This window comes from Oncorhynchus mykiss, chromosome 4 (genome assembly GCF_057628025.1).
Source record: "Oncorhynchus mykiss isolate SJ-2025 chromosome 4, ASM5762802v1, whole genome shotgun sequence".
Classification (NCBI taxonomy): domain Eukaryota; kingdom Metazoa; phylum Chordata; class Actinopteri; order Salmoniformes; family Salmonidae; genus Oncorhynchus; species Oncorhynchus mykiss.
Window position 1 is genome coordinate 42,771,091 of NC_143025.1, and position 26,856 is coordinate 42,797,946.

Consider the following 26,856-nt stretch of genomic DNA (forward strand, 5'->3'; position numbering starts at 1 on the left):
TCATACAATGGGATATGGATATTTATTTTAGATTCCGTCTCTCACCGTTGAAGTGTACCTATGATCAAAATTACAGACCTCTACATGCTTTGTAAGTAGGAAAACCTGAAAATACAGTTGAAGTAGAAGTTTACATACACCTTAGCCAAATACATTTAAACTCAGTTTTTCACAATTCCTGACATTTAATCCTAGTAAAAATTCCCTGTCTTAGGTCAGTTAGGATCACCACTTTATTTTATAAATGTGAAATGTCAGAATAATAGTAGAGAGAATGATTTAGGGTGATAGGGTGCAGGCCAGGCATCAGGCTGTTAGCCAGACTGCCAACTTAGTGGAATCTGCCACTAGCACAGTCAGTGTAGTCAGCTCAGCTATCCCCATTGAGACCGTGCCTCGAACTAGGTTGGGCAAAACTAAACATGGCGTTGATCACCTTAGCAATCTCACTGGAGTGAAGACCTCCTCCATTACTGCCATTATTGAAAGAGATTGTGATACCTCACATCTCAAAATAGGGGTACTTAATGTTAGATCCCTCACTTCCAAGGCAGTTATTGTCAATGAACTAATCACTGATCATAATCTTGATGTGATTGGCCTGACTGAAACATGGCTTAAGCCTGATGAGTTAACTGTGTTAAATGAGGCCTCACCTCCTGGTTACACTAGTGACCATATCCCCCGCGCATCCCGCAAAGCGGAGGTGTTGTTAACATTTATGATAGCAAATTAAAAAATTTCGTCTTTTGAGCTTCTAGTCAATCACTTTTTATAGCTACTGTTTACAGGCCTCCTGGGCAATTAACAGTGATCCTCACTGAGTTCCCTGAATTCCTATCGGACCTTGTAGTCATGGAAGATAATATTCACATTTTTGGTGACTTTAATATTCACAAGGAAAAGTCCACAGTCACACTCCAAAAGGGTTTCAAAGCCATCATCGACTCAGTGGGTTTTGTCCAACATGCCTCTTGACCTACTCACTGCCACAGTCATACTGTCCCGTGGAATAAATGTTGTGGATCTTAATGTTTTTCCTCATAATCCTGGACTATCAGACCACAATTTTATTATGTTTGCAATCGCAACAAATAATCTGCTCTGACCCCAACCAAGGATCATCAAAAGTCATGCTATAAATTCTCGGACAACCCAAAGATTCCTAGATACCCTTCCGGACTCCCTCCGCCTTCCCAAGGAAGTCAGAGTACAAAAATCAGTTAACCACCTAACTGAGGAACTCAATTTAACCTTGCGCAATACCATAGTTGCAGTCGAACCCCTAAATACCAAAAACATTTGTCATAACAAACTAGCTCCCTGGTATAAAAAAAATACCCGAGCTCTGAAGCAAGCTTCCAGAAAATTGGAACGGAAATGGCACCACACCAAACTGTAAGTCTTCCGACTAGCTTGGAAAGACAGTACTGTGTAGTACCAAAGAGCCCTCACTGCTGCTCGATCATCCTATTTTTACAACTTAATTGAGGAAAATAAGAACAATCCAAAATGTATTATTGATACTGTCGCAAAGCTAACTAAAAAGCAGCATTCCCCAAGAGAGGATGGCTTTCACTTCAGCAGTGATAAATTCATGAACTTCTTTGAGGAAAAGATCATGATCGTTAGAAAGCAAATTACGGACTCCTCTTTAAATCTGCGTATTCCTTCAAAGCTCAGTTGTCCTGACTCTGCACAACTCTGCCAGGACCTAGGATCAAGGGAGACACTCAAGTGTTTTAGTACTATATCCCTTGACACAATGATGAAAATAATCATGGCCTCTAAACCTTCAAGCTGCATACTGGACTCTATTCCAACTAAACTACTGAAAGAGCTGTTTCCTGTGCATGGCCCTCCTATGTTGAACATAATAAACATCTCTCTATCCACCAGATGTGTACCAAACTCACTAAAAGTGGCAGTAATAAAGTCTCTCTTGAAAAAGCCAAACCTTGACCCAGAAAATATTTTTTTAACTTTCCTGAAGACAATGTATATGAAACGCTTCAGTCTGTTTTTAGACAGATTACATTTTAATGGCGTCAGACTGAGGCTCCGCATCTGTCCTCGTGCTCCTAGACCTTAGTGCTGCTTTTGATACCATCGATCACCACATTCTTTTGGAGAGATTGGAAACCCAAATTGGTCTACACGGACAAGTTCTGGCCTGGTTTAGATCTTATCTGTCGGAAAGATATCAGCTTGTCTCTGTGGATGGTTTGTCCTCTGACAAATCAACTGTACATTTCGGTGTTCCTTTTAGGACCACTATTGTTTTCACTATATATTTTACCTCTTGGTGATGTCATTCGGATACATGTTAACTTTCACTGCTATGCAGATGACACACAGCTGTACATTTCGATGAAACATGGTGAAGCCCCAAAATTGCCCTCGATGGAAGCCTGTGTTTCAGACATAAGGAAGTGGATGGCTGCAAATGTTCTACTTTTAAACTCAAACTGTTGAATCTGTTGAATCTGACAATTAACCTTGATGGTTGTACAGTCGTCTCAAATAAAACTGTGAAGGACCTCGGCGTTACTCTGGACCCTGATCTCTCTTTTGAAGAACATATCAAGACTGTTTCAAGGACAGCTTCTTTCCATCTACGTAACATTGCAAAAAGCTGAAACTTTCTGTCCAAAAAATGATGCAGAAAAATGAATCCATGCTTTTGTCAGTTCTAGGTTAAACTACTGCAATGCTCTACTTTCCGGCTACCCAGATAAAGCACTGCATAAACTTCAGTTAAAGCTAATCACGGCTGCTAGAATCTTGACTATAACCCAAAAATGTGATCATATTACTCCAGTGCTAGCGTCTCTACACTGGCTTCCTGTTAAAGGCTAGGGCTGATTTCAAGGTTTTACTGCTAACCTACAAAGCATTACATGGGCTTGCTCCTACCTATCTTTCCAATTTGGTCCTGCCGTACATACCTACACGTACGCTACGGTCACAAGACGCAGGCCTCCTAACTGTCCATAGAATTTCTAAGCAAACAGCTGGAGGCTTGGTGGTTGAAGATATCCCTCTCGTGGTGTGGGGGCTGTGCTTTGGCAAAGTGGGTGGGGTTATATCTTGCCTGTTTGGCCCTGTCCGGGGGTATCATCGAATGGGGCCACAGTGTCTCCTGACCCCTCCTGTCTCAGCCTCCAGTATTTATGCTGCAGTAGTTTATGTGTCGGGGGGCTGGGGTCAGTCTGTTATATCTGGAGTATTTCTCTGACACCGCGGTTGGATTAACAAGAAGTTAATCTTTAAACCAGTGTATAACACTTGTATGTTTTATGAATTTTTATGAGTATTTCTGTTTTTGAATTTGGCGCTCTGCAATTTGTTGGCCAGGTGGGAAGGTAGCGTCCCACACCCCCTAGAGAGGTTAAAGGCACAGTCAACTTAATGTATGTAAACTTCTGACCCACTGGAATTGTGATACATTGAATTATAAGTGAAATAATCTGTCTGTAAACAATTGTTGGGAAAATTACTTGTGTCATGCACAAGAGTATATTTTGACTTGCCAGAAGTATAGTTTGTTAACAAGAAATTTGTGGAGTGGTTGAAAAACAAGTTTTAATGACTCCAACCTAAGTGTATGTAAACTTCTGACTTCAACTGTGTGTGCGTGTGTGTATATATATATATATATATATATATATATATATATATATATATATATATATATATATATATATATATATAAATTGTTGCATATTGCGTTCAAAAAATATGACCGCAGTAATGCAACAATTTCAAAGACTTCACTCAGTTATAGTTCATAGAAGGAAATCAGTCAATTGAAATACATTCATTAGGCCCTAATTTAAGGGTTTTCCATGACTGGGCAGGGACAGCCATGGGTGGGCCCACTTGGGAGCCAGCTCCAGCCAATCAGAATAAGTTCATCCCCACAAAAGGGCTTTATTACAGACAGAAATACTCCCCAGTTTCATCAGCTGTCCGGGTGGCTCGTCTCAAACAATCCTGCAGGTGAAGAAGCCGGATGTGGAGGCCGTGGGCTGGCTTGGTTACACGTGGTCTGCGGTTCTGAGGCCAGTTGGATGTACTGCCAACTTCTCTAAAACAACGTTGGAAGAGGCTTATGGTAGAGAAATTAACATTCAATCCGCTGGCAACAGCTCTGGTGGACATTCCTGCAGTCAGTATGCCAATTGCACACTCCCTCAGATCTTGAGACATCTGTGTCATTGTGTTGTGTGACAAAACTGCACATTTTAGTGGCCTTTTATTTTCCCCAGTACAAGTTGCACCTGTGTAATGATCATGCTGTTTAATCAGCTTCTTGATATGCCACACCTGTCAGGTGGATGGATTATCTTGGCAAAGGAGAAATGCTCAACCAATTTGTGCACAAAATTTGAGAGAAATAAACTTTTGGTGCATATGTAACATTTCTGTGATCTTTTATTTCAGTTCATGAAACATGGGACCAACATTTCACATGTTGCGTTTAGATATTTTTTCAATGTCTATCTATTTTATGAGAAATGCCAATGGCGGCCGTGGTACAATTTAGAAATAAACCAAAAACCTGCAACCCGCGACCAATACATTTCGCCCTGCAACATCATTTTCAAAGTAGACCAATTTTCCAGAAAACAAATCACATGGCAACCCTGACTGACACACTGGAATGTACCATTTCCCCTGCCTGTTGACACACTGGAATGTACCATTTCCCCGAAACAGGGGTGATATATTCTTCCTCTCCTGAGCATAATATGCCAGCCTGTCTGTCTAAAAAAAACATCACATTATATAACCATATAGAGTTCCCTTTATACTTCCCTCCCAAATACTTTTATATTATTATCCCTTCAGTTTTTACTCTCCCATTTTATAGATAGTCAAGCAGGTAGAAAAGCAGGTCTAAAAAGTATGGTACTGTCATTATCGGCATGTCCTGTTATTATAATCCATAATAGAAATATAAACGCATAGCCGAATAGAAAATAACATCTAAACGTATACTTCTGAACTGGGCACTGTGTGTTTGTACTTGAAACTTAGAATTAGGCCATCATTTCATGTTCATTTGCTTGAAACGTTCCTCTGTCTTCTGTGCTGAAGTCATAAGCTACTATGTAAGAATGAGTTCATCTCTTCCCCGAGGCAGGAATTTCCCAGCCTCACTCAGGCTTTTGGCCTTCACACACACAGGCCCACATTTCAGCAAAAAACAAGGGGGATAAGGGGAGGAGGGTCCCTGCTCCCTTCCAATCACATGATGCTGTGTGCAGGGATGAGAGTTTAACCCAAATCCTGCCTCTCAAGCTCCAAGCCTTTCCCGTGCAATGGAAACATGAATCTTCCCCACCCTTAGTACCCCATCTTTCATTATGAGTGCTGTTTATGTTGATACAACATGATGATATGTGATTTGTTTTCTCCAGGGGGTGCAGACCTTGGAACTCAGTGAACAAACCTCTAATGTACATCTGTCACCCAAAAATATGTAATAGTTGAACCCTGTAGACGAGATGCCATAACAGCAATCAACCCTAATGATCAACACAATCAAAACTGTATTAATCCTAATCAGTGGGAATTACAGAAGTCTTTTTACTGATTATTTCACTGTTTATTTATCTGGAAATGACAGAAAAAATAAGAAAAGTGGCATAAAGAGAGTAAAGAAAGGCCAAAAAAAAGACCAAAGTGGCAGACTGTGATTTGATTGTAATTAGAGCTGGCGTCAGTCAGTCAGGAGACCCAGTTTAACCTTTGGAATAACAATGTGTGTGTGTGTGTGTTGTGTCACACATTTACATAAACATGACCTCTTCTCTTTGATTTGCTCTGTAAAACATTATGCAAGCAAACATAAATAGAAGAATAGAATAGAAGACTAAATCTCAATATTTAGTATTTAGTATTTTATTAGGATCCCATGAGCTACTGCTAAAGCAGAAGCTACTCTTCCTGGGGTCCACTCAAAACAGAAAACATTACATAATACAGAACATTAGACAAGTACATCACAAAGACAGAACTACATGAATGTAAAACAAGAAAACACACTTTCATATATTTATGCCTTCATAATCATGTGATTCAAAGACGCTGCTGAATTCAAGTGGAACACACGAAAACGGAAATCCAATAACAAGGATGTGCGTTGCAAATAGGCTGAAACTTTTCACTAAATTCCCCTCATGTGAATAAAGCTAATTACCGCCAGTTAAGGGTATCCTGGGGTAAAGCTTAGACTTTTTACAGTTACCACCCGCAGTACGAGATGCAAGATCCATTACAGCCAAGACAGACAACATTGCATCATTTTCCCACAATGCCATGGCAATTAAGCAAGAGTGGATTAATCAAATCACATTTTATTTGTCACATACACACATATTTAGCAGATGTTACTGCAAGTTTAGCAAAACTCCAACAGTGCAGTAATATCTAACAAGTAATATCTAACAATACACACAATCTAAAGTAAAGGTATGGAATTAAGAATATATAAATATGTTGACGAAAAATGTCAAAGCGGCATAGACTAATATACAGTAGAATAGGATAGAATACAGTATATATATATAGTGTTGAAGTTAACATACACCTTAAGCAAAATACATTTAAACTCAGTTTCACATTTCCTGACATTTAATCCTAGTAAGAATTCCCTGTATTAGGTCAGTTAGGATCACCACGTTATTTTAAGAATGTGAAATGTCAGAATAATAGTAGAGAGAATTATTTATTTCAGCTTTCATCACATTCCCAGTGTCTCAGAAGTTTACATACACTCAATTAGTATTTGGTAGCATTGCCTTTAAATTGTTTAATTTGGGTCAAACATTTTGGGTAGCCTTCCACAAGCTTCCCACAATAGGTTGTGTGAATTTTGGCCCATTCCTCTTGACAGAGCTGGTGTAACTGAGTCAGGTGTGTAGGCCTCCTTGCTCGCACAGACTTTTTCAGTTCTGCCCACAAAATGTCTATAGGATTGAGGTCAGGACTTTGTGATGGCCACTTCAATACCTTAACTTTGTTGTCCTTGAGCCATTTTCCCACAACTTTGGAAGTATGCTTGAGGTCATTGTCCGTTTGGAAGACCCATTTGCGACCAAGCTATAACTTCCTGACTGATGTCTTGAGATGTTGCTTCAATATATCCACATAATTGTCCTACCTCATGATGCCATCTATTTTGTGAAGTGCACCAGTCCCTCCTGCAGTAAAGCACCCCCACAACATGATACTGCCACCCCTGTGCTTCACGGTTGGGATGGTGTTTTTCGGCTTGCAAGCCTCCCCCTTTTTCCACCAAACATAATGATGGTCATTAAGGCCAAACAGTTCTATTTTTGTTTCATCAGACCAGAGGACATTTCTCCAAAAAGTATGATATTTGTCCCCATGTGCAGTTGCAAACCGTAGCTTTTTCCTGGCGGTTTTGGAGCAGTGGCTTCTTCCTTGCTGAGCGGCCTTTCAGGTTATGTCGATATAGGACTCGTTTTACTGTGGATATAGATAATTTTGTACCAGTTTCCTCCAGCATCTTCACAAGGTCCTTTGCTGTTGTTCTGGGATTGATTTGCAATTTTCGCACCAAAGTACATTCATCTCTAGGAGACAGAATGCGTCTCCTTCCTGAGCGGTATGACGGCTGCGTGGTCCCATAGTGTTTATAGTTTATAGTTTATATTATTGTTTGTACAGATGAACGTGGTACCTTCAGGCGTTTGGAAATTTCTCCCAAGGATGAACCAGACATGTGGAGGTCTACCATTTTTTTCTGAGGTCCTGGCTGATTTCTTTAGATTTTCCCATGATGTCAAGCACAGGCACTGAGTTTGAAGGTAGGCCTTGAAATACACAGGTACACCTCCAATTGACTCAAATTATATCAATTAGCCTATCAGAAGCTTCTAAAGCCATGATATAATTTTCTGGAATTTTCCAAACTGTTTAAAGGCACAGTCAACTTAGTTTATGCAAACTTCTGACCCACTGGAATTGTGATACAGTGAATTATAAGTGAAATAATCTGTAAACAATTGTTGGAAAAATGACTTGTGTCATGCACAAAGCAGATGTCCTAACCGACTTGCCAAAACTATAGTTTGTTAACAAGAAATTTGTGGAGTGGTTGAAAAACGAGTTTCAATGACTCCAACCTAAGTGTATGTAAACTTCCGATATTCCATAAATATCTATGACATGGAATGTCTGCGATGTCTGCCAAATTGGCAAATTACCTGCCAGGTGACATAGTAATGAAATAGGAATCACAATCAACCAATCAAGTTTGAAAGCATATAAATGGAGCTTGCCCACAGCACAATCACTACCATTTTTTGAACATTGAGGAACATCACAACCCTGAACAGCACCAACATGCTCGAAGAGAAATAAGAAGATGTGTAAAAATGCGTGGTGGTGGTGGTGTTAGGGGAAGACGTAATAGAGGTGGAAGGCAAAGAATAAGAGTCCTTGATGAAATCAGAGCCACAATTGTGGACCATGTCATAAACCATGGTCTTAACAATGGAAGAGGCTGGTCGGAGAGTGCAGCCTAACGTAAACAGGTCCACAGTGTCATCAATTGTGCAAACATTCCATACAGCAACTATTGTAAAGGTAAATGCAAGTCTGAAAATCACAATGTACCATAAGATATGTATGAGGAATATACAGTAATACAGTAATACAGCACAATTTGAACACAATATACTATCTGTAACACGAGCTATTGGCGATTTGTAACACGAGCTATTGGCGAATTCTACATGTCATATACAGGACTGCACAACGACCTCATGCTGGTGGCAGAGCAGCAGTATTCAACCATCAGCAAAAACAAGACATTTGCAACATGGTCATAGCCAACAATTCCATCAGGCTAAGAGAGATCCAAAATGCAATCATAAACAACAACATTATCTTCGCAAATATCAATTCTGTCAGCATTTCCACTATAGACAGAGTTTTGAAAAAAAATCGAATGACTTTGAAACAACTCTACAAGGTGCCATTTGAGAGGAATAGTGACAGAGTGAAGGAGCTGCGGTAGCAGTATGTCCAGGTAAACCATTGGTGTGCACATGGTATATTGTACAGGGAGTTTTACTTTACTTCAATTATGCCTGTAGATACCATAAGAACAGAAAACATGTCTACTTTGCTAAACTGTCTGATTCTAGAATAGGCTATGTAAAACTAACTTTATATTTTGATTTGCCAGTCCAACGTGGCGGCAATATTACAATGTGTGCTGCCATTTCTGAGAATGGTATGAGTACACATATTCCACACATTGGGCCCTATAACCCCCAACTTCTCCTGTCCTTCCTGCGCATGAAAGGGAAACAATGGAGTTCCTTCCACCGTACTCCCCATTCCTGAATCTGATAGAATCATTTTTTTCAGGATGGAGGTGGAAAGTATATGACTATCGGGCACAAGATCAGATGTCTCTGTTAGAAATATGTAAAAATTGACATTCTGTTTACATGTAACATATTGCTACAAAAATACAGTTACTGAATACATACAATTGTGCATATCCTTTTTCTGTGTACCACAGTATTGTAAAGTATTGACTTTTCCCAGTAAACGTTTACCTACTGCTGAAATTGGTATCCAAAAAGTTCAGTGTGATACACAATAGCATTCAGCTGGACAAAACTGACATTCTTGTTTAGTACAGTAAGCATTCAGTGTCAACAAAAAAGTAGAACAAAACTGAAATTTGTTTTTAACAAACATTTCCAGGGTTGACTGCCATGGCGAAAAAACACCTAACATTTTGACCAGCGCGGCTCACACGATGACAAAAAAACTTTTCATTTTGGTGGCATTGGCCAATTTACTGACACAAAAAAAGTTTTGAAGCATGAATTCAATGTTTTGGGTGAGCTACTACATTTTGCAAACATGCAATAGAGTTGTGACGTCCCATAAAAAAGTTGTGACAATTGCACTCACAGTTTAGCCTGTTGCGACTCTAGGGCAGTATTTTCATTTTTGGAAAAAAAAACGTTCCCGATATTTTGTCAGGACAAGATGCTAGAATATGCCTATAATTGACAGCTTAGGATAGAAAACACTAACGTTTCCAAAACTGTAAAGATATTGTCTGTGAGTATAACAGAACTGATGTTGCAGGCGAAAGCCTGAGAAAAATCCAATCAGGAAGTGCCCCAGGTTTTGAAAGCGCTGCGTTCCAATGAGTCCCTATTGAGCTGTGAATGTGCTATCAACCAGCTTACGCTTTCTACCTATTCCCCAAGGTGTCTACAGCATTGTGACGTAGTTGTACGCATTTATGTTGAAGAATAGCCGATGGCTCCCAGGGTGACTCTCGCGTAAAATACAGAGGTAGCCATTACTCCAATCGGTCCTACTGAAAAACAAATTGTCCCGACGGATATATTATCAAATATATAATTGAAAAACACCTTGAGGATTGATTATACGTAACGTTTGCCATGTTTCTGTCGATATTATGGAGCTAATTTGGAATATTTTTCGCCGTTTTCGTGACTGCAATTTCCGGGCGATTTCTCAGCCAAACGTGAAGAACAAACGGAGCTATTTCGCCTATATAAATAATCTTTTGGGGGAAAATGAACTTTGGCTATCTACCTGGGAGTCTCGTGAGTGAAAACATCTGAAGTTCATCAAAAGTAAACGATTTAATTTGATTGCTTTTCTGATTTCGTGACAAGGTTGCCTGCTGCTAGCAAGGCATAATGCTATGCTAGGCTATCGATAAACTTACACAAATGCTTGTCTAGCTTTGGCTGTAAAGCATATTTTGAAAATCTGAGATGACAGGGTGATTAACAAAAGGCTAAGCTGTGTTCCAATATATTTCACTTGTGATTTTCATGAATAGGAAGATTTTCTAGGAAGATTTATGTCCGTTGCGTTATGCTAATTAGTGTCAGTCGATGATTACGCTCCCGGATCCGGGATGGGGAGTCACAAGAAGCTTTTAGAGAATGTAAAGACTGTTTCAAAAAATGAGCCAAAGCGATTGAGAAAAATTATAAAGTGGCCAGTGATTTCAAGTCTATGTATACTGGGCAGCAGCCTCTAATGTGCTAGTGATAGCTATTTAAAAGATAGAGGCTGAAAAACAGCATCTTGGTCCCAGGTTGATGTACCTGTACTGACCTCGCATTCTGGATGATAGCGGGGTGAAGGCCGTGGCTCGGGTGGTTAATGTCCTTGATAATCTTTTTGTGATGTGACATCGGGGGCTGTAGGTGTCCTGGAAGGCATGTAGCTTGCCCCCAGTGATGCGTTGGGCAGACCGCACCACCCTCTGGAGAGCCCTGGGGTTGCGGTTGGTGCAGTTGCCGTAGCAGGCGGTGATACAGCCCGACAGAATGCTCTCAATTGTGCATCTGTAAAAGTTTGTGAGAGGGTTTTAGCTCCCTCTGCTGTTTCCAGAAGTCAACGATCAGCTCCTTAGTTTTGTTGACGTTGGGTGACAGGTTATTTTTCTGGCACCACACTCCCAGGGCCCTCACCTCCTCCCTGTAGTCTGTCTCATCATTGTTGGTAATCAGGCCTTATACCGTTGTGTCGTCTGCAAACTTGATGACTGAGTTGGAGGTGTGCGTGGACATGCAGTCATGGGTGAACAGGAAGTACAGGAGAGGTGGCTGAGCACGCATTCTTGTGTTGAAGATCAGCGAAGTGGAGGAGTTGTATCTTACCTTCACCACCTGGGGGCAGTCCATCAGGAAGTCCAGGACCCAGTTGCACAGGGCGGGGTTCAGACCCAGGGCCTCGAGCTTAATGATGAGTTTGGAGGGTACTATTTTTGTATTTAACCCTTATTTATCTGGACAAGTCAGTTAAGAACAAATTCTTATTTACAATGATGGCCTACCCCAGCCAAGCCCCAACCCGGAAGACGCTGGGCCAATTGTGCGCCGCCCTATTGGACTCCCAATCGCGGCCAGTTGTGATTCAGCCTGGAATCGAACCAGGGTCTGTAGTGACGCCTCTAGCACTGAGATGCAGCGCCACTTGGAAGCCCACTTGGGAGCCCGAACTATGGGGTTGAATCCTGAGCTATAGTCAATGAACAGCATTCTTACATAGTATTCCTCTTGTCCAGATGGGATAGGGCAGTGTGCAGTGCGATGGCAATTACCTTGTCTGTGGATCTACTGGGGTGGTAAGCAAATTGAAGTGGGTCTAGGGTGTCAGGTAAGGTAGAGGTGATATGATCCTAGACTAGTCTCTCAAAGCATTTCATGATGACCTAATTGAGTGCTACAGGGTGATAGTAATTTACTTCAGTTACCTTTGCTTTCTTGGGTACAGGACGAATGGTGGACATCTTGAAGCATGTGGGGACAGCAGACTGAGATAGGGAGAGATTGAATATGTCCGTGAACCCTCCAGCCAGCTGGTCTTTGCATGCTCTGTGGATGCAGCTAGGGATGCCGTCTGGGCCGGCAGCCTTGCGAGGTATAACACGCTTAAACGTCTTACTCACGTTGGCCACGGAGAAGGAGAGCCCACAGTCCTTGGAAGTGGGCCACTGTGTTATCCTCAAAGCGGGTGAAAAGGTGTTTAGGTTGTCCGGAACCAAGACGTCGATGTCCGTGACATGGCTGGTTTTCCTTTGTGTTCCGTGATTGTCTGTTGGTTAAATGCGATTGTCTACCATGGTTAAATGCGATGGTTTGCTCTTTCAGTTTTGCGTGAATGCTGCCATCTATCCACAGTTTCTGTTTAGGGTAGGTTTTAATAGCCACAGTGGGTATAACATCTCCTATACACTTCCTGATAAACTCAGTCACCGTATCAGTGTATTCGTCTATTTTGTTCTCGGAGGCTACCCGGAACATATCCCAGTCCACGTGATCAAAACAATCTGGAAGCATGGATTCTGATTGGTCAGACTTGCGTTGAATAGTCCTTAGCACAGATACTTCCTGTTTGAGTTTCTATCTATAGGAAGGGAGGAGTAAAATGGAGTCGTGATCAGATTTGCCGAAGGGAGGGTAGGGGAGAGCCTTGTAGGCATCTCGGAAGTTGAATAAGCAGTGGTCGAGTGTTTTAGCAGCGCGAGTACTTCAGTGAATGTGTTGATAGAACTTCGGTAACGTTTTCCTCAAATTTGCTTTGTTAAAATCCCCAGCTATAATAAATGCGGCCTCAGGATATGTGGTTTCCAGTTTGCGCAAAGTCCAGTGAAGTTCTTTGAGGGCCGTCGTGGTATTACCAGGTGCACAGTGTTTCCTCCGACACATTGGTGCGGCTGGCTTCCGGGTTGGATGCGTGTGTTAAGAAGCAGTGCGGCTTCGTCTCTCCCGAGCCCGTACGGGAGTTGTAGCGATGAGACAAAATAGTAGCTACTAAAAACAATTGGATACCACGAAAAAGGGGTAAAAATTCCTTTTATTATTATTTTTTTAAATCACTGATTTAGGTCAGATTACCTGTTTTGAACAATGGATGCCAATAATGGACAGAGAGCAAGAGGTGTAGGAGGGAGAGGAAGAGGAAGAAGAGGACGAGGGCAAAGAAGAGAAGGAAGGAGAGCCATCTCTGATGAGATTAGGGCAACACTTGTTGATCATGTGATCAACCACGGTTTGACCATGAGAGAGGCTGGACTGAGAGTCCAGCCCAACGTGAGTCAATTTACAGTGGCGTCCATAATTCAAACCTTCAGAAATGAGAACAGGTATGCAACTATCTAATGACTATCTAATTACTATTTTAGCATTACAGTAATGTACTGTAAAATACGTATGACTGCATAATATTGCATAAACATTTGTAACTCTAAGCCATCCATTTACTGCACTGCATTGAATGAATGAGGTTGGTTATCATGCTGTACTACATGTTTTTGTACATTGTTTACAGTTCCTATGCTGAACACATACTGTGTTTGAATTCTTTACAGTGTGGAAAGGCAAAGACATCATGGAGGACGAGAACACTTGTTTACAGATGTACAAGAGACTGCAATTATAAATATGGTTTTGGCCGACAATGCAATTAGGATTCGAGAGATAAGAGCGCATATCTTGAATAATGACACCATATTTAACAACATCAATGCTGTAAGCCTGTCGACCATACAACGCATCCTCCAACGGCACCGAGTGACGATGAAACAACTTTACAAGGTGCCATTTGAAAGAAACTCTGACAGAGTCAAGAATATGCAACATGACTTTGTAGAGGTATGTATGCAACACTACTTGCAGTACTTCAGACATACCATATTTACTCATCTGTATATCCTTTTGTCTGTTACAGAGAGTATTGGAGCTGGATGCCCATGTAATTCGCCATGAATTTATTTATGTGGATGAGGTTGGCTTCAACCTCACCAAAACCAGGCGCCGCGGAAGAAATGTAATAGGACAGAGGGCAATTACCAATGTCCATGGGGGTAATATAACTATGTGTGCTGCCATCACTCAAAACGGGTTCCTCCATCACAATGCCACACAGGGTCCTTACAACACCGGCCATGTGCTCACTTTTCTGGATGCAATTTACACAATGCTTGTCCCCGATCCAGATCAGGAGCCTGCTAGATTTGTGGTTTTATGGGACAATGTTAGTGTTCACCGGGCTGTTCTGATCCAAAACTGGTTTGCCACCCATCCTACCAATTCCTGGACTGCCCCCCCCGGGACCCCACACACACAATTGTGTTCTTTACTGTATTCTAAAGAATATACTTTTGGTTTACATATGTTTATGGTTTTGTTGTATGCTGCTGTATACAACAGTAATGTTTGGCCTAATAAATATTTTCTGTTTCTACATTGCATTGGTGTTTACAGTGTACTTGTTACCCCTCTCAGCAGATTACTTTCACTGTAGAACATTGTATTGAAATGTAGATATAAGCCTATGAAAGACCAAAGAGCTTTAGATTTAGAAGAACAGTGTTTACATGGAATACCCAAAAATGTACTATTGTGAAAGCAGTGTTGGCCATTTGATGCAAATGCTTCATTCTGACATGTGTTTATGGCATTTTGAATGCAGTATTACATTTTGAAGGAGATGTGAGGCATTTTGCTTTTTGTGTATGCAGTTTTGGGAATTGTGTGTAGAGTTTTGAAAAAAAGGAGACCGTTTTGAAAACTTGTGTAAGCAGTTGGAAAAACTGTAAGTGAGACATCGAAACTATATATTTGAAATAGAACCCAGCAAGATATCCTCAGTACTATTGGGGGGGGGGGGGGGATTTTAGTGCTGAGCAATATATCTGAGTGACCCGAATGAATGCACCAAGTATTTTGATCCTCATTTGTGTACAGTATGTGTTGTGTGTGTGTGTGTGGTGTGTGAATGTGTGTGTGTGTGGTGTTGTGAATGTGTGTGTGTGTGGTGTTGTGAATGTGTGTGTGTGGTGTTGTGAATGTGTGTGTGTGTGGTGTTGTGAATGGTGTGTGTGTTTGTGTGTGTGTGGTGTTGTGAATGTGTGGTCCAGCTATCTTACATGCAGTTTTCCTTTGGTTCCTACAGAGGGCAACCTCCGACCATTTGTCCCAGGGAGCATGGAGCGGGTTGGGAGGGCTTTCATATACCATTGCCTTGCTATCAAACACACTACTCCAGGCAATGCTGGCTACAGGCCTTGAATTAAATTGCTCAAACAGCAAACTTTAGCTTATCATCACTTACATGCAAACTAATGTATTGTAGCCCACTTCCCCACTACAGTGTCCCTGTCTGTGTGTGCATGGTCCAAAAGCTTATGTTAAGCCAATGGAATCAGATTCCCACAACCACAGACATACTATAGGATGGCAGTACTCCTGCCACACATACCTGCATCTCTGGCTGGATACAACTCTTCTCTCGACCCATCTCACCCCGCAGCAACTGTGGACATAAGACAATAAGGGTGGTAAATAACAATAAAAAAATGTATAAACTCATAATGAACCCAATCTTTTGTTCCTCAGAAAACGGTTAAAACAAATATATGAATGACACGATTGCATGATGGCATGAAATATTTTCTGAGCCAGGATATTATAGATTTCACTATCATTTAAGAGGTACCGTTGAACCAACTACATTCTTGGATTCAAAATAGACACGGAGGCATTCATGTGAGTCCTGCTGCATGTAGCCCATAAAAGCCATCTGTGTTTTGCATCATCACGGTGGCTCTGAGGTATGTTAGCCTAGCATAGGAGCAGGTGCCAGGGTTCCACTGACCTACTGTACATTCAACATGTTTATAAATACAGGACAGATATGGTAATGGTATCTCAACCCCCCCCCCCGATAATCTGGGTTCAACTGTTCATTCATTCCCTTGGGAAGGGGGACAGGGAGGGAAGGGAGGGGTAGGACGGAGGGCAGGAGAGGTATGACTAACCTGTGTACAGTGTGACTAACCCATATGTCAGTAGCTAGCAGTGAGTACATTAGAGTTGGCCCTCACGTGCCCAATCAAATATTACAACCAGTACTAGGCCTCCAGTCACAAAACTAAGTGTCACCTGATGTCATACTGTATATGTGGATAGGTTATGATTTGTGAGAAGGTGTGTGTAGAATCTGTTTGTGACTGTAGTAATTATTATATACTTTAACCTTTACTTTTATTTATTTTATTTTACTTTTTACCAATTTTCATCCCCAATTTCGTGGTATCCAATTGGTAGTTACAGTCTTGTCTCATTGCTGCAACTCCCGTACAGAATCGGGAGAGGTGAAGGTCGTGAGCCATGCGTCCTCCAAAACACGAACCACCCGAGATGAACTGCTTCTTCACACAATGCCCGCTAAACCCGGAAGCCAGCTACACCAATGTGTCGGAGGAAACACTGTACACCTGGTGACCATGTCAGCATGCATGCGCCCAGCCCGCCACAGGAGTCGCTAGAGCGCGATGGGACAAGGACATCCCTGCCGGCCAAACCCTCCCCTAACCCGGACGACACTGGACCAATTGTGCGCCGCCCCATGGGTCTCCCGGTCGGAGCCTTGACTCAAACCAGGATCCTTAGTGGCACAGCTAGCAACTGCGATGCAGTGCCTTACATGCTGACCAGACCGGAAACGTCGCGTGCGCGAGCGTCGCAAAATACATTTAGAAACCCATGTTATTCAATTATTGCACCCACACTGATCGCAGTCTGCGACGCCAAGGGCTAAAATAGGAGTCATTCCTATTTCTGACGCAGATCGCGCTGCAAGTCCTACCTTTCCCATCTCCTCATTGGTTTATAGAAACAGGTACCCGTGTGCCATCTCCTCATTGATTATAACCACGTGGGTGATTGAAAGCAAGTGCAAGCTAACTAGCTAAATTACCATAAATGTTTAATGCTTTTCGACCTGTCCCCAAATTAATGTCATTGGTTCAGAGTTTGTTTTGATATTTTAACCTGCGTGTCGGGATCGTTTGGTGTGGGGGGGGCAAAATAAATGTATGCACGATAGTGCAAGCGCGCAGCCGGTTTGGGTTCCGTGTTAGACCACTGCGCCACTCAGGAGTACTTTAACCTTTTCACACGTACCAACGAACGGGTGTGATCATTCTACAGTGGTCCCTGGAGCATACGATCAAACCGGTTTGATTAGAACGCTTATTTAGAACGACCAGTTTCGATTGACAAAACAATCAGCATTTGAGCTAGCCACACTTTTTTCACAGAAACGTTTTGCACAAACACAGTCCTTAAAAAGTTAATGTCCTGAATGTGACCAGTTTATTTTTGGATGCAATGTTCAGACTTTCACAGAAGTAGCTACAGCATAACACAATCATCCAAACCGGAAAATGTAAGCTATATTGGTCCTAACGCTAACTGAGGAAAGATTGACGTAACACAAGCGGTCATATTTAGATAACTCTCGGATGAGAGAAACCACAATATGAATCAGCTAATAGCAAATACTATTTATAATTCATCACATCACGGGTCAGCTCAATATTGATTGAAATATAATTGTTTTTAGCGTCAACCAAAGATAATAAGAGGAGACAAGATGAGTTTGGTCTGTTTGCAGTATGCATGTTGAAGGGGGTGTGTCGTCTACGATCATTCACTTCCAGAAGTTTACCCGAAAGATGAGTGAACCATTCCTTCACCTCATTATAACATCTTCGGTCTGACAGACATTTACGTGACACACAGAAGGCATTGTATTATGTCAACAAAAATGGTGCGGCACAAAGCTGGCAAATAGCTTAGCATTGCCTCATTATAACCAGTACAACCTTCAAAAAAGTATTTTACACACATCATAGGTGTTCATTACAATCTATGCAATAGTCGGAATGATTTATTTGTCACCAGAACTTGAAAACGTGAATAAAATGTAAATACATTATGCTCCATACATACATACATACAGTTGAAATCGGACGTTTACATACACTTAGGTTGGAGCCATTAAAACGCGTTTTTCAAGTCGGTTAGGACATCTACTTTGTGCATGACACAAATCATTTTTACAGTTGACTGTGCCTTTAAACAGCTTGGAAATTCCAGAAAATTATGTCATGTCTTTAGAAGCTTCTGATAGGCTAATTGACATCATGTGAGTCAATTGGAGGTGTACCTGTGGATGTATTTCAAGGCCGACCTTCAAACTCAGTGCCTCTTTGCTTGACATCATGGGAAAATCAAAAGAAATCAGCCAAGACCTCAGAAAAAAAGACCTCCACAAGTCTGGTTCATCATTGGGAGCAATTGCCAAACGCCTGAAGGTACCACGTTCAACAAACAATAGTACAGTCGTGGCCACAAGTTTTGAGAATGACACAAATATACACTTTCAAAGTCTGCTGCCTCAGTTTGTATGATGGCAATTTGCATATACTCCAGAATGTTATGAAGAGTGATCAGATGAATTGCAATTATTTGCAAAGTCCCTCTTTGCCATGCAAATGAACTGAATCCCCAAAAAACATTTCCACTGCATTTCAGCCCTGCCACAAAAGAACCAGCTGACATCATGTCAGTGATTCTCTCGTTAACACAGGTGTGGGTGTTGATGAGGACAAGGCTGGAGATCACTCGTTCATGCTGATTGAGTTTGAATAACAGACTGGAAGCTTCAAAAGGAGGGTGGTACTTGGAATCATTGTTCTTCCTCTGTCATCCATAGTTAGCTGCAAGGAAACACGTGCCATCATCATTGCTTTGCACAAAAAGGGCTTCACGGGCAATCAACCATTTATCAGATCATCAAGAACATCTAGGAGAGCGGTTCAATTGTTGTGAGGAAGGCTTCAGGGAGCCCAATTAAGTCCAGCAAGCGCCAGGACCGTTGTCTAAAGTTGATTCAGCTGTGGGATCGGGGCACCACCAATACAGTGCTTGCTCAGGAATGGCAGCAGGCAGGTGTGAGTGCATCTGCAAGCACAGTGAGGCATAGACTTTTGGAGGATGGCCTGGTGTCAAGATGGGCAGCAAAGAAGCCACTTCTCTCCAGGAAAAACATCAGGGACAGACTGATATTCTGCAAAAGGTACTGTGATTGGACTGCTGAGGACTGGGGTAAAGTCATTTTCTCTGATGAGTACCCTTTCCGATTGTTTGGGTTATCCGGAAAAAAGCTTGTCCGGAGAAGACAAGTTGAGCGCTACCACCACCATCCTGTGTCATGCCAACAGTAAAGCATCCTGAGACTATTCATATGTGGGGTTGCTTCTCAGCCAAGGGAGTGGGCTCACTCACAATTTTGCCTAAGAACACAGCCATAAATAAAGAATGGTACCAACACATCCTCCGAGAGAAACTTCTCCCAACCATCCAGGAACAGTTTGGTGACGAACAATGCCTTTTCCAACATGATGGAGCACCTTGCCATAAGGCAAAAGTGATAACTAAGTGGCTCGGGGAACAATACATCGATATTTTGGGTCCATGGCCAGGAAACTCCCCAGACCTTAATCTCATTGAGAACTTGTGGTCAATCCTCAAGAGGAGGGTGGACAAAAAAATACAAATAATTCTGACAAACTCCAAGCATTGATTATGCAAGAATGGGCTGCCATAAGTCAGGATGTGGCCCAGAAGTTAATTGACAGCATGCCAGGGCGGATTGCAGAGGTCTTGAAAAAGAAAGGTCAACACTGCAAATATTGACTCTTTGCATCAACACGTAATTGTCAATAAAAGCCTTTGACACTTATGAAATGCTTGTAATTAAACTTCAGTATTCCATAGTAACATCTGACAAAAAATATCTAAAGACACAGAAGCAGCAAACTTTGTGGAAATTAATATTTGTGTCATTCTCAACTTTTGGCCACGACTGTACGCAAGTATAAACACCATGGGACCAAGCAGCTGTCATACAGCTCAGGAAGGAAATGCGTTCTGTCTCCTAGAGATGAACGTACTTTGGTGCGAAAAGTGCAAATCAATCCCAGAACAACAGCAAAGGACCTTGTGAAGATGCTGGAGGAAACAGGTACAAAAGTATCTATATCCACAGTAAAACGAGTCCTATATCGACATAACCTGAAAAGTAGCTCAGCAAGAAAGAAGCCACTGCTCCAAAACTGGCATAAAGAAGCTAGATTACGCTTGCACATGGGGGCAAAGATCATACTTTTTGGAGAAATGTCCTGTGGTCTGATGAAACAAAAATAGAATTGTTTGGCCATAATGACCATAGTTATGTTTGGAGGAAAAAGGGGGAGGCTTGCAAGCCGAAGAACACCATCCCAACCATGAAGCACGGCGGTGGCAGCATCATGTTGTGGGGGTGCTTTGCTGCAGGAGGGACTGGTGCACTTCACAAAATAGATGGCATCATGAGGTAGGAAAATTATGTGGATATATTGAAGCAACATCTCAAGACATCAGTCAGGAAGTTATAGCTTGGTCGCAAATGGGTCTTCCAAATGGACAATGACCTCAAGCATACTTCCAAAGTTGTGGGAAAATGGCTTAAGGACAACAAAGTCAGGAGGAATGGGACAAAATTCACCCAACTTATTGTGGGAAGCTTGTGGAAGGCTACCCAAAACGTTTGGCCATTTAAAGGCAATGGTACCAAATACTAATTGAGTGTATGTAAACTTTTGACCCACTGTGAATGTGATGAAAGAAATAAAAGCTGAAATAAATAATTCTCTCTACTATTATTCTGACATTTCACATTCTTAAAATAAAGTGGTGATCCTAACTTACCTAAGACAGGGATTTTTTTTTACTAGGACTAAATGTCAGGAATTGTGAAAAACTGAGTTTAAAGTTTAAATGTATTTGGCTAAGGTGTACATAAACTTCTGACTTCAACTGTACATAAATACTGTGGCAGATGGCAGGGAGAGGTGAGGGGAGTGGTGATTGAAGGGAGATATCTTGCAGCCCACTGGCTCCACCCTGAGCCTTATATGGACTTCCTGCCCCAACGAGGCAAGCCTGTGATTCATTAAGGCATGGAGTGCTTGGGGATAAAAGAGGAAAATGGAAAATGTGTGTTATGGAGAGTGTGAGAAGAGAGAGAATTATCTGTGTGATTACCCCCACTGTGTACCGAACCGGTTTGGCTGAGGACCCACGTTTTAGGACTACCCCTTAAGAACGGAACGGACAATGAGAACAGATTACTGGTTGCTGAATTCCCACCTTTCCTACCGTGTGCATATCTCCCTAATAAATGACCCATTTGTATTCTAGTTGTGCTTCGTGTGTGTGTTTGGTTATTGAACGTGGTGACGTGAAAACTACACCCCCTTGAGCCTGCTACATGTGATGGTGAATGCAGGCAAAGCAAACCAAGCTCAATAATTAAACATACTGGTGGAGGCGAACATAGTGCAGCAGGCTATGCATTGGGTGCTGCTGGAGGACCAGCGTCAGCAGACTGCTCTCCTGCGAGCTAAACTCAGCCAGCTGACAGCCGCCCAGGCCGGCGTGTCTGCAGGCGCAGCAGTCTCTTGTCCCAAACCCAGTTAGTTTATACTGATGCTGACAGATGCTGACGACATCAAGGCTTACCTCCAAGCCTTCGAGAGGACGGAGGCTAGGGAGAAATGGCCCCATGAGCAATGGGCCAGCATGCTAGCACCTTTCCTGTCAGGCGTGTCAGTTCGACGCCTACCCCATGCCCCGAAATGATGAACTAATCGAACGGCTAGTAACCGTCCAATTTATCAGCATGCTCGACGTGCCCTTTGGGGGACAAAAGGGATGGGAAAAAACTGCTTTCGCCACCCCTGTCAGGCTGTTCCACTACAAGAAGCTGTCCTTTTTTAGTTGCACGGGGCCATGGCCACCTTCCAGAGGTTAATGGACCGGATTCTCCGTCCCCATCGTGAGTACGTGGCGTCTGACTTCGGTGATGCTGTGATCAATGGGAGCGAGGCAGGCCTTACAGGGGGCGGGGCTAACAGCTAACCCAAGGAAATGTCGGCTCTGCCTGTGGGAGGCTGAGTACCTGGGGTACACAGTCGGGAGGGGATGTGTCAAACCACAGGTGAAGAAAGTGGAGGCAATTCGGGACTGGCCCCGCCCCCTCACCAAGAAGCAGGTGCGCACGTTTGTGGGGTTGACTAGTTACTACCGGAGATTTATTCCCCACTTTGCCTCCCTAGTCAGTCCCCTGACTGATCTGACCAGGAGCCATCTACCCGTCCAGGTGACGTGGACCAAGGAGACAGAGAAAGCCTTCCAGGACCTAAAGGGAGCACTGTTCTGGAGTCATGCTGGTGACACCGGACTTTTCGAACCCACTGGTGGTACAGACCGATGCGTCCGAAATGGGTGGGTGCCGTCCTATCACAGCTACAAGAAAGTGAGGAACACCCAGTCGGAAGCAAGACATTAGTCGGAAGCTGTTGCCGCAGGAACAAAGATATTCCACTGTGGAGAAAGAATGGGCGCTGGAGACGCTGAAATAATACTTATTTAGACGGCACTTCACCCTCGTAATGGACCATGCACCACTGGTTTGGATGTCACGGAATAAGGACAGTAACGCCCGGGTGACCCGCTGGTTCCTATCCTTACAGCCTTTTGATTTCTCTGTCGTCCACAGATCAGGTGCAGCCCATGGAAATGCCGTTGCCCTCTCCAGGAGGAATGCTCTAGGGAGCTGGACCACCCCTCCCTTCCGGTAGGAGATGAGGATGGAGGGTGTGTGGCAGAAGGCAGGGAGAGGTGAGGGGAGTGGTGATTTGAAGGGAGATAGGCTCCACCCCCGAGCCTTATATGGACTTCCTGCCCCAACGAGACAAGCCTGTGGATCATTAAGCCATGGAGTGCTTGGGGGTAAAAGAGGAAGTGGGCTGCACAAACGGGAAGAGGACTGAGAGGAAAACGTGTGAGAAGAGAGAGAATTGTGTGTGATTACCCATTGTGACCTGGACTGTCCGATTGCCCCCACTGTGTACCGAACCGGTTTGGCGGAGGATCCGAGTTTTAGGATTACTCCTGGAAAACCAGACAATGAGAACGGATTGTGGACTGTGAACTGGTCGTTGAATTCCCCCCTTTCTCTCTGCTCCCGCACGGCAAGCGGTACCGGAGAGCCAAGTCTAGGTCCAAGAGGCTTCTAAACAGCTTCTAGCCCCAAGCCATAAGACTCCTGAACATCTAGTCAAATGGCTACCCAGATTATTTGCATTGCCCCCCCTCTCCACACCACTGCCACTCTCTGTTGCCATATATGCATAGTCACTTTAATAACTCTACATATACATACTACCTCCACTAACCGGTGCCCCCGCACATGGACTCTGTACCGGCAACAGTATGTACTGTTATTTTTTTTACTGCTGCTCTTTAATTACTTATCCATATTGTTGGTTAGGGGCTCGTAAGTAAGCATTTCACTGTAAGGTCTACACCCGTTTTATTCAGCGCGTGTGACTCATAGAATTTGATTTTGAAATTTGGTTTTCATTTCCCACAGTATGCAAATCTCCCTAATAAATTACCTATTTGTATTCTAGTTGTGCTTCGTGTTCATGTTTGGTTTTTGAACTTGGTAACATGGAAACCCCACCACCTTGAGCCTGCTACAATACATCCTGTACGCTCCAGTAGAAACGCAACACGGTATCCAGAAAATAAGGCACTTACTTTGATAGGAACGCACACATGTCCAAAGTTATTATCTGTAAGGAAGACAATGCGAGCGCCAGCCAGACAATGTGACAATTCGTGCAAAACTGCACACGCCTGCATACTTGATCTGCGGAAACATTGGTGAAGTGCGTTTGTCCGGCTCAGTAAAGCCTCAAACAAATTGTCCGCAGCGCTGAAATGAGCTCCTTCTATGCTACTTAATGAGGATGAGGAACACACCTCAATTCAAACTGTTGTTAGAAAATACAACTTGTTAGAAAATCATTTGAAATTGACAAGTTGAAACATAGCCTATCGATAATTAACTGGCCGCGTGTGTTAACTGTCCTGTTGCGTAATAATCACATTTTGTGAATAAAAAAAACTCATGCTGGGGCGACCGAACTCACGTATGAAAAGGTTAAGTGAACTGTGAGAGAGAGAGGCTGAGGGGTTGTATTTACAATACCGATGTTATACACTGTAATAAGCTATGTAAAAAAAAACTGGACATTCATTTACCTCTGCATCCCTGTCTTTCTTCTGGAGGGAAGTCATGAGGTCGTGAACTCTGACCTCCAGCTCTCCGACCCGGTGTCTCAGCAACCTCCTCTCCTCAGTCAGGTCCTCTATTACTCTGAGGGAGAGCGAGGGAGGGCAAGAAAGTGAGAGAGGCAGAGAGAAAGACAGCAGCAAGATTTGTGACCTGTTGCCACAAAAGGGCAAACAGTGAAGCACAAATAAAGTAAATACAAGCCATATTTATATTATATATATAAATATATATTATATTATATTATATTATATTTGCACATTGTTACGACGCTGTTCATAGCCATAATATAACGTTTGAAATGTCTCTATTCTTTTAAAACGTTTGTGAGTGTCATTTTAATGTTCCTTTCTGATTCTTTATTTCACTTTTCTTTAACTATTTCACTTGCATTTGGCAATGTAAACATACGTTTCCTATGCCAATAAAGCCGTTTGAATTGAATTGAGAGAGCGAGAGGGAGAGAGAGTGGAAAGTATAGGCTTGACTGAATTTAACCACTAAAACTGTGATAAACAAGGCTTGTACATGTTATAACTGTTGGGCTGAAATTCCAAATGAAACAAGCTCTGCAACACCTCTTGGACTGATATCTGTGACCCATACCAGTCTTTCAGTAGAGGACAGTATGTACAGTGCCTTGCGAAAGTATTCGGCCCCCTTGAACTTTGCGACCTTTTGCCACATTTCAGGCTTCAAACATAAAGATATAAAACTGTATTTTTTTGTGAAGAATCAACAACAAGTGGGACACAATCATGAAGTGGAACGACATTTATTGGATATTTCAAACTTTTTTAACAAATCAAAAACTGAAAAATTGGGCGTGCAAAATTATTCAGCCCCCTTAAGTTAATACTTTGTAGCGCCACCTTTTGCTGCGATTACAGCTGTAAGTCGCTTGGGGTATGTCTCTATCAGTTTTGCACATCGAGAGACTGACATTTTTTCCCATTCCTCCTTGCAAAACAGCTCGAGCTCAGTGAGGTTGGATGGAGAGCATTTGTGAACAGCAGTTTTCAGTTCTTTCCACAGATTCTCGATTGGATTCAGGTCTGGACTTTGACTTGGCCATTCTAACACCTGGATATGTTTATTATTGCACCATTCCATTGTAGATTTTGCTTTATGTTTTGGATCATTGTCTTGTTGGAAGACAAATCTCCGTCCCAGTCTCAGGTCTTTTGCAGACTCCATCAGGTTTTCTTCCAGAATGGTCCTGTATTTGGCTCCATCCATCTTCCCATCAATTTTAACCATCTTCCCTGTCCCTGCTGAAGAAAAGCAGGCCCAAACCATGATGCTGCCTCCACCATGTTTGACAGTGGGGATAGTGTGTTCAGGGTGATGAGCTGTGTTGCTTTTACGCCAAACATAACGTTTTGCATTGTTGCCAAAAAGTTCAATTTTGGTTTCATCTGACCAGAGCACCTTCTTCCACATGTTTGGTGTGTCTCCCAGGTGGCTTGTGGCAAACTTTAAACACTTTTTATGGATATCTTTAAGAAATGGTTTTCTTCTTGCCACTCTTCCATAAAGGCCAGATTTGTGCAATATACGACTGATTGTTGTCCTATGGACAGAGTCTCCCACCTCAGCTGTAGATCTCTGCAGTTCATCCAGAGTGATCATGGGCCTCTTGGCTGCATCTCTGATCAGTCTTCTCCTTGTATGAGCTGAAAGTTTAGAGGGACGGCCAGGTCTTGGTAGATTTGCAGTGGTCTGATACTCCTTCCATTTAAATATTATCACTTGCACAGTGCTCCTTGGGATGTTTAAAGCTTGGGAAATCTTTTTGTATCCAAATCCGGCTTTAAACTTCTTCACAACAGTATCTCGGACCTGCCTGGTGTGTTCCTTGTTCTTCATGATGCTCTCTGCGCTTTTAACGGACCTCTGAGACTATCACAGTGCAGGTGCATTTATACGGAGACTTGATTACACACAGGTGGATTGTATTTATCATCATTAGTCATTTAGGTCAACATTGGATCATTCAGAGATCCTCACTGAACTTCTGGAGAGAGTTTGCTGCACTCAAAGTAAAGGGACTGAATAATTTTGCACGCCCAATTTTTCAGTTTTTGATTTGTTAAAAAAGTTTGAAATATCCAATAAATGTCATTCCACTTCATGATTGTGTCCCACTTGTTGTTGATTCTTCACAAAAAAATACAGTTTTATATCTTTATGTTTGAAGCCTGAAATGTGACTTCGTGGGCTACACTCGGCCTTGTCTCAGGGTAGTAAATTAGCGGCCTGTTG

The 26,856-nt window shown here is 42.5% G+C and overlaps 1 protein-coding gene and 1 long non-coding RNA gene across 12 annotated transcripts in view; one reads left to right on the forward strand and one right to left on the reverse strand.

Annotated features, from left to right (window-relative positions):
• The window catches only part of LOC149984020 (uncharacterized), a 468,468-nt gene that overhangs the window by 291,947 nt on the left and 149,665 nt on the right, over positions 1–26,856 (forward strand). The gene's annotated exons all lie outside the window — the stretch shown is intronic.
• Positions 1–26,856, reverse strand: part of pde4dip (phosphodiesterase 4D interacting protein) — a 119,530-nt gene that overhangs the window by 37,380 nt on the left and 55,294 nt on the right. For all 11 annotated transcript variants that reach the window (XM_090232061.1, XM_036968460.2, XM_090232060.1 and 8 more), the window contains exons 8-9: positions 24,561–24,675; positions 15,817–15,870 (exon numbers count right to left, since the gene is read on the reverse strand). In XM_090232061.1, the coding sequence (XP_090088187.1) occupies positions 15,817–15,870; positions 24,561–24,675 (169 nt within the window). The remainder of the gene's footprint in view (positions 1–15,816; positions 15,871–24,560; positions 24,676–26,856) is intronic.